This window comes from Furipterus horrens, unplaced genomic scaffold, assembly GCF_987537825.1.
Source record: "Furipterus horrens unplaced genomic scaffold, mFurHor1.1.pri manual_scaffold_4, whole genome shotgun sequence".
In the NCBI taxonomy this organism is placed as follows: Eukaryota; Metazoa; Chordata; class Mammalia; order Chiroptera; family Furipteridae; genus Furipterus; species Furipterus horrens.
In genome coordinates this window covers 23772794-23783652 of record NW_028327174.1, presented here as the reverse complement: position 1 = coordinate 23783652, position 10859 = coordinate 23772794, and the positions used below count along the sequence as shown (strand labels likewise).

General features: G+C 39.2%; 1 protein-coding gene and 2 pseudogenes across 1 annotated transcript in view; all 3 read left to right on the top strand.

The window, feature by feature from the left end:
• LOC150011344 (jupiter microtubule associated homolog 2 pseudogene) lies at nt 1–571 on the top strand (annotated as a pseudogene).
• Nucleotides 572–5655: 5084 nt separating this feature from the next.
• On the top strand, nt 5656–6537 carry LOC150011343 (small ribosomal subunit protein uS2 pseudogene; annotated as a pseudogene).
• Nucleotides 6538–7127: 590 nt separating this feature from the next.
• The window catches only part of LOC150011342 (pregnancy zone protein-like), a 40919-nt gene continuing 37187 nt past the window's right edge, over nt 7128–10859 (top strand). The window contains exons 1-2 of the mRNA XM_090272836.1: nt 7128–7248; nt 10478–10661. Of these exons, the coding sequence (XP_090128962.1) occupies nt 7166–7248; nt 10478–10661 (267 nt within the window). The 5' untranslated portion in view covers nt 7128–7165. The remainder of the gene's footprint in view (nt 7249–10477; nt 10662–10859) is intronic.

Sequence of the window (10859 nt, the reverse complement as noted above, 5' to 3'; positions counted from 1 at the left end):
ATGTTTCAGGGCCAGGAAAGCAAGGGCAGCCAGGCCAGTTTCCGGACTATGAAGCTCCCAGGATGAACATCGAGCAATCTTTTTAGAAACCCAGATAAAAGCTTTTCCTTCAAGGAGGGCTAATAGAATGGCATCTAGTATTTTTGGATCAACTAAAGAACCTCAGAACACACCTAAAAGGACCAATCCCCAAGGAGGAAAAGGAAGTGGTATCTTTGACGATTCAACACTTGTGCAGATTATACATTTCTGGAACCCACCTGGTGGGAAGACCAGTGACATTTTTTTGGGGTCCCCAGTCACTGCTACTTCACCCTTGGCATACCTAAACAAACCTAAAGACCGTGTGTGCTGGTGTGAGGGAGAAGACCCAAAATTGAACCTTAAAGTGGCAAGGAACACCTCACCCAGAAAAGAGCCAGGTGAGAAAGGCGGCAGAAAGAAGCAGACAGCACCCAGGAGCCGGGCCCACGCACCCAGGTGACGGCCAAGAACCAAGCCAGGATGTCGGCCTCACTCCCACAACACAGTCTTGAAAGAACCCGGAGACCAATCCAACATCTTCTACTAAGAAAACTTGCTGCTTCCACATAGCCAAAGCACTCAAGAGACAGGACTTCAAATACTATAGTTTCTTTTAGCCCCAAACAAGTGGACGTGGAGAGGGAGTGTGTTGTGTATCTGAACTGCTGCTCAGGCTCCATTGTCATCACAAGGGCATTCAAGGACCTAGCCTTCCAGGCTGCTAGAGACCCATCTGCATGGGGATAAAGTGTGACTCTCTGGTGTGCACTCACTTCTAGTTGCAGATGTGGGAAGAACTCTAAGATAGGGGTGGACAGGGAGCTGGTGCAAGGCCACAAGGAGGTTTGATGACATGGGATCTTCCATGTCCTTGCTGGATCAGCTATCTCTCTCCCAGCTAACTGGGTATCTAGGAATCATTGACCCAATAGTAGTAGAGTGTAAAGCCTTTGAAAGAAATGCCAAAACATCCTACCTGTTGCTGTGAGATAGGAGAGCAAGGTATATAAGCACAAACAGCGGGTGAGGTTGAGGCATCTGGATAAACCACCCCCTCAGATCCTAATGCCATTAGCCTTCCATGGATATAGTTTCCCTTCCTGGAGCTACTGCTGCTAATGCCCAGTGCTTCCTTTTCACTTCAGGCCCAGATTATTGTTCTGCAGTTTTTTTCTTGAAACATCTTAATTGCTTTTCTTTGGATGCTGTCAACAAAAACCAAAAAGTCTTATGCTTTATGGGAAAATTCTGTGCCCTGATCCTCTGAGCTGCTTCATGTCTGTCATCCAAAATCTTGGCCAGATCTTACATAGAGATCTCTGCCTTTCATTCAAAAGGGACTGGGTTTTGTCTTCACAAGCAGGTTTTTCTGTGAATTGTGTCCTCTTTTTTTCTTATTAGCCTTAAGACTAAGCCTTTGTTCTTTACCAAGGATGTGGACAGTTCTCTTCACAAGCTATGCTCTTCCTATCAACAAGGCCCACTGACTTCAGCAAAACTTTAAAACTCTATTCAGATATATTCAGGTAATGGTGTAACTGAAATTCCTCAGATGTCTTACTTTATTTTTGTTGATGGGAAGAAGAGATGTTTGAGAACCTTGGGTTCTTAGGTTTGAATTATTTAATATCTAAAGAGCCGTTCTAAAATACCAGCTTTATATAAGTGACTATTGACTTTGGTCCGTTTCTGACACCTTTCTAGAAAAAAAAAAAAAAGTCCGTTGCTCAGGTACACCTAGGAGAAAGAAAAGTTTGCTTAGGCCACCTTTTATAAAGCTTTGTAGAACTCCTGGACCATATTCACAGGTTCCAGAAGAGAGTCTGAGACCTTAGGCCAGGAGATTTTGTCGTTTGGCAGCAAAGTCTCAACTGGGACCATTTCCATGATATTTGCCAGCAAAGATGATGGGCTGACAAGAGCTATGTTGCTTGAATCTGTCAGGCAAACATTTCTCCCATGGCACATTGAGGGGATCTGCACATGGCTTCATTAAAGCAACAGTTTTCCCCTCCCAATTGCCCTACTGACTTTGGAGCCAAGAAACACTAATTTCTTGTGACTCTATCAAGTACTCTCTGTCTCCATTCTTAAAATGGTTGTTTATAAGAAAGTTATATGGAAATCAGAACACTTTTTCCCCATTAAAAAATGTCATGGATGGGGGTTAGCTTTTAAGCCCAAACACACTACCTGGTTTAATTTACACTGAAATGTTCTAATGATAGATGTGATATAATGATATACTGTTTATAACTATGTTTTGTTTTGTTTCTCAATATACAAGAAAAATAATTTATAAATTCCAAATTGGATTGTCAAGAAGAAACCTGAAATTGTAGTGCTGGCCCCTATGGCTTCACCCCCCACCCTCACTCTCAGCCAATTAGAGGAAGAGCTCTCTAGTTCTGTCCTCTGGCAGGGATTTCTGGGGTGTAGATGGGGGAAACCACAGATGGGAAAAGAGTCTGAGGGAATGAAGAAACTATGAATTCTGGGTAGCAATTACAAAACTCCCTTCCTTACCTTTCTATCCATCTTTCCTCCACCCTGTTTCCCTCTCACTGAGGCTCTTAGGAGTGGGTTTAAAGTGCTGGTAGTTGGAAGATTCACTAATCTCAGCATTCTGTTCTCAGCCTTCAAACTGCAATGAGAAATCACTAATCTCTATTTTTATTAAGCCTTAAAACTTTTTGTGTGCATTTGGTGCATTTTTCTAGAACTGTACAAAAACAACAAGCCTGCATTCACATCTCAGTGTGATTTTGATAGGAACATTTTTTATTTTCACAGGGCAGAATTGGGTATAATCATTGAATTAAACTTGATAATTATGTCTTTAAAAAAAAATAAAGCAGAAAGTATGGAAATAAATATTGAAGTGGAAGTCTTATTTCATCTAGGAAATAAATACCCAGCAAGGCTCTCTCCCTTAACACTCAAAAGTGGGACAATTGTCATAAGGGGTATGTGTTAGTTAATTTATTAAAATTAAAAATAAAGTGATATTTTTCTTATCAAAAAGAACTTTAATTGACTAATTATTTTGACAATTAGAACAGGCTTTGCAAATTAGCTTACTGATGGATATTATCTAGAAATTGATTCAGCTACATATGTAAGTCATTGTTTAGATAATATGATAAAAGCATTTTATCATATTTTATATTGATAAAAGTATAATTAATACTATTTTAATTTTCCCAAGTTTCTTAAGTATATTCGATGGTTTTTAATTTATTTTTATTTTTCAATTACAGTTTATATTCAATACAATTTTGTATTAGTTTCAGGTGTACAGTATAGTGGTTAGACAATCATATACTTTAAAAGTGGTCCTCCCAATGTTTCCAATATCCACCTGGAACCATACATAGTTATTACAATATTATTTATTATATTTCCTATGCTGTGATTTACATCCCTGTGACTGTTTTGTAACTTCCAATTTGTACTTCTTAATCCATTCACTTTTTTCCACCCAGTCCCCTAATCTCCCTCCCCTCTGGCAAATATCAATTTGTTCTCTGCATCTATGAGTGAGTCTGTTTCTATTTTATTTGTTTATTTTGCTCTTTAGACATATGATTTTGTCTCTGTCTGACTTATTTCACTTACCATAATATCCTCTAGGTCTATCCATGCTGTTGAAAATAGTAAGATTGCATTCTATATATGACCAAGTAATATTTGATTGTATATATGTACCACAATTTTTCACCCACTCATCTATTTGTGGGCACTTAGGTTGCTTCCACATCCTGGCTACTGTAAATGATGCTGCAATGAACATATGGGTGCTTTAATACTTTACGTTCAACAAAATTAAGGAGGATATATTTGATTTATCAGCTGATATATAATTAAAATTAATTATTTTTGAGTGATAATTATAATGTGACATTTGACTTATAAATTAGATGTCTAACTAACTAAATGATCTCTAATAGTGGATCTCCTCCTGTGCATCCACACTTCGTATTTTTTACTCATAAAATAGTGTTGTTGTCTCACAAGTTTATATTTTTTTATTGCTCACATACTAATGTTCACTGTGGCAAATCAGAAATGCAGTTAAAAATTTAACTGCACTTTCCAGAGGGTAACCACATTATTAAAGCCATTTTCTCAGATTTTTTGCAAGCAAAATATGTAAATGCAATAAAAATACATCACATCATATACAACTGCTCTAACCTATTTTCACTTAATATTTTTATCTCTTTCTCTATACATATATGTAAGAAATATGTAACATAATATTTTTGTAACTCATACTATTTCATTGAATGATGAACCAAAAATTAATCAAGCTTTTCATAATGGAAATTTAGGATGTTTATAATGAACAAAAATTGGATAATCACCCTCCCATCCATATCTTTTGCCTTTAACCTTTTCTTTATTTTAAGGTTAACCAGATCATCATTTTGACTTTAATGAATTTACTCCAAGCTGCCTAGTCCCACCCAAAGAAAATGTATACATACATATATATAAATGGGTACAAATACACCCTTAATTCTGTATGTCCCTTACACTGTCGCTTTCCTTCATAATCACATTCAGATTCATACAGAAGTCCAATAAGTATACAGGTTCATATACACACTTGTCTCTGTCATGTAAATAAAGGTGGAGGCTGGGATAGGGTTAGGGGTGAGTGCAGATGGGAGTGCAGTAGGAAAAGTATTCTGAAGGCTTGAGAGAAATGAAAGCCAGGTTGTGATTCGTCAGAGACATAAGAAACTAATAAGGGGGTTATGAGGGTGGCATCTCCAGCTGTGGGAAGAGAAAAGGGTATTACAGCCATCAGCTAGGAAAGACATGGTGCTGAGACTGGGAGGCCAGCAGTGATATTCATGCTACAAGGGTGTGACACAGTCAGGAGGATTTGAGCCAGATAGGAGCCACATCATAACCTTGCAGAGCCAAGGCTGAGGCCATGAGAAAATGGCCTCGGAGAGGTGTTAAAGGAGAACAGAATACTAGATGAGAAAAGAGAAAGAATGGAGGAGAAAAGCACAGGCTGATGAAGAGAGACAGATTTGATTCCTGTGAGCCATGTTGCTCAAATGGCCAATCAATGCACATGTTGCTGCTACTACCCAGCAACTCGATGACTCAAATCAAATACTGACACAAACAACAGATATTTCTTATTCTGCACTCATCTATTTTCAGAAACATGCTCTGATAATGTCTGCAGCATCGCCGTCCTTCTTGGTTATCACATCATCCCCCAGTGCCATCCCAGCCCCCGAGAAGCATCCACATACCCACCTAATCTAGTTCCCCCATCTCTCTAAATTCTACTGTCACTGTCTCCAACTGAACTCCTTCTCTGCCACTCATATCCACCATGTGTCCTCATGAGATTTCTTCTATCCATTCGCTTCTATATCCACGTCCCCGTTAAATGGTGACAAAAGAGTATGTGCCTCCTAGCACTGCTGTAAGGGTTAAATGACTACATGTAAAAGGACTTAGAACTTTGAGATATTGTGAAAGCTCAAAAATGTTAATCTTGTTACTATTATTTTCTCATTAATAAATAAAATGCATATCCCTTTCCGTGCTACCCAGAGACGGTTCCATATAGCATTGTTCTCTTACAGGGAAACTTTCACAATGTCCAGAGCCCTTGATGTCCTGCAAATGAAGGAGGAGGTTGTCCTTAAATTCCTTGCCACAGGAACCCACTTAGGTGGCACCAACCTTGACTTCCAAATGGAACAGTACATCTGCAAAAGGAAAAATGATGGCATCTACATCATAAACCTGAAGAGAACCTGGGAGAAGCTTCTGCTGGCAGCTCGTGCCACCGCTGCCATTGAAAACCCTGCTGATGTCAGTGACATATCGTCCAGGAACACTGGTCAGCGAGCTGTGTTGAACTTTGCTGCTGCCACTGGAGCCACTCCTATTGCTGGCCGCTTCACCCCGGGAACATCACTAACCAGATCCAGGCAGCCTTCCTGGAGCCGAGACTATTGGTGGTCACCGATGACAGGGCGGACCACCAGCCTCTCACTGAGGCGTCATACGTTAACCTGCCTACCATCGCGCTGTGTCACACAGACTCTCCGTGCTACGTGGACATCGCCACCCCTTGCAGAAACAAGGGGACTCACCCAGTGGGTGCGATGCGGTGAATGCTGGCCCGGGAAGTTCTGCGCATGCACAGCACCATCTACCGGGAACACCCCTGGAGATGGTGCCTGATCTCCTCTTCTACAGAGATCCTAAAGAGCTTGAGAAGGAAGAGCAGGCCGCTGCTGAAAAGGCTGTGACCAAAGAGGAATTTCAGGGCGAATGGACTGCTCCAGCTGCCAAGTTCACTGCTGCTCAGCCTGAGGTCACTGACTCGTCTGAAGGTGTGCAGGTGGCCCCTGTGCCTATTCAGCAGTTTCCTACTGAGGACAGGAATGCTCAGCCTGCCCCGAAGACTGGTCTGCAGCCCCCACTGCGCAGGCCACTGAATGGGTAGGAACAACCACTGAGTGGTCTTAAGCTTGTCTTCCATAAACTCTTAACAGAATGGAAATAAGGTTGATGAAAAATAAAGTTTCTAAAAAATAATAAAAAATAAAATAAACTGCGTATCACTGCTGCTTTCATACCTCATCTCTTATTTAGCCCAAACTCTAAGAAACCAGTTTCCTTCTGCCTGACAAATAGCACCAAGTAATTGATTTCAGTGGCTATCTCCATGACTGAGACCTTCTTAGACTGCCCCTTCTCCAATGCCCCGATATGGATTTACATTAATAGTTCACTTTTAAAAAGAAAATAGAAATAAAAATATTGATTGATTTCATCAAATTATGTAATTTATTTTATTTTTCCTTAAACTATTTAGAGTACAGATTAATAAACAGAGCCAATGTAGCCTCAAAGTACTATTTTTCAAACTTTTAGACAATTTGAGAAAGTAGGTGGAAGAATATTGATAGTTGTGAAAATTACCCGGAATTGACTTTTTTATACTGGAAGTAGTTAATATGTTACAAAAATAAGTGGTTAGCCGTTTACTTTCATTGACCATCAGGTAAAATAAAAACCAGTGATTCTGAAACGAGAGCAGAGTTCAAAGAATCAAGTGCTCAGACTCCCTTTATTTCCTTTTCTTCTCCACACCATGAAGGGAAGTGAATTGCCCACTCCAGTCTTGATTCTGCTATTCCTGCTCCTTCCCAGAGATGCCTCAGCTACTTCAAAACCGTAAGCAACATTTCCAGAAAAGTCTATTGTTCTCCTCTTTCCCCTTGTGTTATCTGCTTCTTTTTATTATTTTATTTTTATTTTTTGTATGTTTTATTGATTATGCTGTTACAGTTATCCCAATTTCTTTTCTCTCTGCTCCCCTCTGCCCAGCTCACCCCTCCCTCCATCACTCTCACCCTCTTTAGTTCAAGTCCATGTTTCATGCATATAAGTCCCTGACTTTACCCTTTCCTATACAATTCTTAACATCCCTGTTAAAAGCAGCAAGAGAAAAGAGAGTTACTTACAAAGGGGTACCTAGTAGACTATCAGCTGAATTCTCAAAAGAAACTTTGCAGGCAAAAAGGGTCTGGCAAGAAATATTCAAAGTGATGAAAAGCAAGGACCTACAACCAAGAACACTATCCAGCAAAGCTATTGTTTAGAATGGAAGACATAGGGCAGTAACATTTATGAAACATTCACCAAGTCAAAATATAAAAATTCTAGAAAAAAGTAAAAATTAAAACTATAGAATTCTACAGCACACATAAAATATAGAGAACATAGAATTCTGAACTACCCCCCCCAAAATGATAAATTTTTTATTGGCTCATGAAAAGGCCTGCAGTGTCATGACCATCGTGAAGTAACTCAGCCAGTTGCCTTTCCTCCAGTCAGGACTTGAGAAAATGGATGTATACCTACAGACAAGCCAGGGTTTGCATGTCAGTTCATTCAATATTTCAGCAAAACTTTAGCAGCTAGCATTAGATCTTGGTACTACAAAGATTAACAAAATGTGGACCCTGCCCTCTCTACCTCACAGTATAGATAAGAAAGTTGGTGCACAGAGTGAAATGCAGTGCAGACCCAGAGGCAGGTATTGCAGGACTCTGTGAGAATATTTACAAAGAAAAATTAACTCCTTGTGGGACCTGATATAAGGGAAGAGGCATCACTGAAGCTTGCACAGAGACAATTGCTTTCAAGGTAAGTCTTATGAAGCAAATAGAAGTTTTACAGATAGACAAGGTGTCGCAAGTATATGTTCATGATATAGTCTTTCCTATAAGTCAGCTGGACAACTGTTCAGCTAACTGCCTACTGAGCAACCCAGCACCAAGGAATAGACAAAGGAGCTGCAGCATCTTACAAGGAATGATCTCTGCAGCCAGGTGGGCAGCAGGGCAGGTGAAATGCTCAGTCCAGCAGGGTAGAGCCTCGGGTGGTTGATGACAAGAGAGATCAGCATGATTAGCATGTGTGGAGCTCAGCTGTCTCAGCAGTGGTCTGGAGCCTGCCTCAGTTATACCTGAAAAGTCGTGTACTCCACCCTTCTTGGTTTCCTGATAAGTGTCTTAGCACCCCTGCTTGCAACTGGGGAATTTTCCCAGGAGCCTATCTATGGGTGGTCCCACTCTGCAGACATGGCTGTTCTGGCCACATGTGCAGATATCTTAGGTGTGTCTCCTTGTCAGATGTGCCTAGCATGACTTAGGCAGTTTCCTTCTTGAACCAAAGTGTCATGGCTGAATGGCAGCCATGTTGGTTGACATGAGCGACTCCACTTAGTTTTATATATTTTATGTTATCTCGACCAGACTAATGCCATTTTATTGGTCCTGCTCTCCACACAAGGACCCTTCAAAAGGAGAAAACCCATGGGCAAGCAGAGCTTCTCAAAGTGTGCAGCATGTTTGGGTGATTATAAATGATGAGCAAAGAGACACAGGAGAGTGATATTTTCTTCTGGGTATATGTGGTAATGTGTTTGGTGATTAGGCTAGTTTGTCATGGCTTCTCTTTAATCACCAGATAGTGAAAGACAGAAAGAGCTCAAGTTGCTTCTACAACAGTAGTAAAAAGCCAGGCTCGGGGTAATGGGAACATCTGTAACAGTAAAAACAATATAAATAAATAAATAAATAAATAAATCAGTAGTAAAAAAGCAATTCAACTCTTCCTTATGTGTTAAATGATATATTTTTAGTGCTTCCTGGAACAATGAAATTTCATGATATCCTCCATATGGAACAAACACAAGACTACATGAAGACAGATTCTTAATGCTTTCAGTGATGATTTATCACATTTTTTTTTTGCTAAAGAAAATAAAATGTTTTTCTGCTTTATTGACAATTGACAAACTAATTATAAGATATTTAAAGTGGCCAGCCTAATGGTTTGATATATGTATATATTGTAAAAGGAATCTAATTATTGAGTTAATTAACACACGCATGCATTTTTTACATATTTACTCATTTTTTGTGTGTGAGGCCATTAAGTACTAGTCTGTTAGTAAATTTAGGTTATACAATAGAGTATTATAAACTATAGTCACCACGTTTTATATTAGATTCTCAGTCCTTATTCATCTTATAACTGAAAGTCTGTACCATTTTACGAATATCTCTCTAGTCCTCCCACATCTTACCCCAGCAACCATTTTTCTATTCTGTTTCTATGAATTTGATTTTCTTTTTCTCTTTCTTTTTTTGTTTTTTATATTTTAATTACTTAATTAATTTTAATAGTTTATTTTTTATTGTATTTTTTCCATTACCATTTTTCTCCCCACACCCTCTTCTTCCACCTCCACCCACCCCCTCCCCACTACAATCACCACACAGTTGTCAGTGTCCATGAGTTCCTCTGCTTTTTTGCTCAATCCTCTACCCTCCAAGTCCCCTTCCCAGAATTATCAGCCTGCTCTCTATCTATGAATCTGTATTTATTTGTTTGTTTGTTTGTTTGTTTATAGGGTCCCACATGTAAGTGATACCATGTGATGTTTTCCTTCTCTAGTTTATTTTACTAACCATAATGTTTTCAAGGTCCATGCATGTTGTCGCAAAGGACAGGATTTCCTTCTTTTTTAAGGCTAAATAATATTCCATTACACATAATCATATTTTCTTGATCTAATCATAAAGTTGAAAAGTATTTCTATACAAAATATATAATAACTCGTGGATTGTTTATTTATAGCTTAAGAACAGCTTTACAAATATTACCAGGGCGAATATTTCCACAAGAGAAGCATATACATGTTTAGCTTGTTGGGTTTTTGGGCTTCTAAGATCTTTTGGATTGGCTTTTGAAGAATACACTCCTCTATACTCATGAGGAAATCTGGCTTTGTTCTGATTGGTGACAATCACAAAGATTACCTTGGAAGCAGCCACAATAATGATGTCTTTTTAACCTCTTCATAGTTGATCCAGACTCTCTTTCTCCACAGGCAGTATCTGGTGGTGATCCCATCACAGCTGTACAGTGGAGCTCCTGAGAAGGCTTGTGTCATGCTTAATCACCTGAATGAGACAGTGACACTTAATGTAATTCTGGAGGATGGAATCCACAACAGGTCCCTCCTTACAGACTTCGTGGCAGAGAAGGACTCCTTCTACTGCAGCCCCTTCAATGTCAGTATCACTCTTTGGGTTATGGGAGATAGTTAATGAAAGCACATATCAGTTGATACCTTGTGTTCTGACCCCGAACAATAAAAAAAAAAAAAAAAGAAAAAAGAATGAGAAGTGCAGAGTGAATTTCAAATTAGATTCTAAACATAAAAATTCTATCTAATGTTCTTAGATAATATTTACAAACAGATCTAGTGG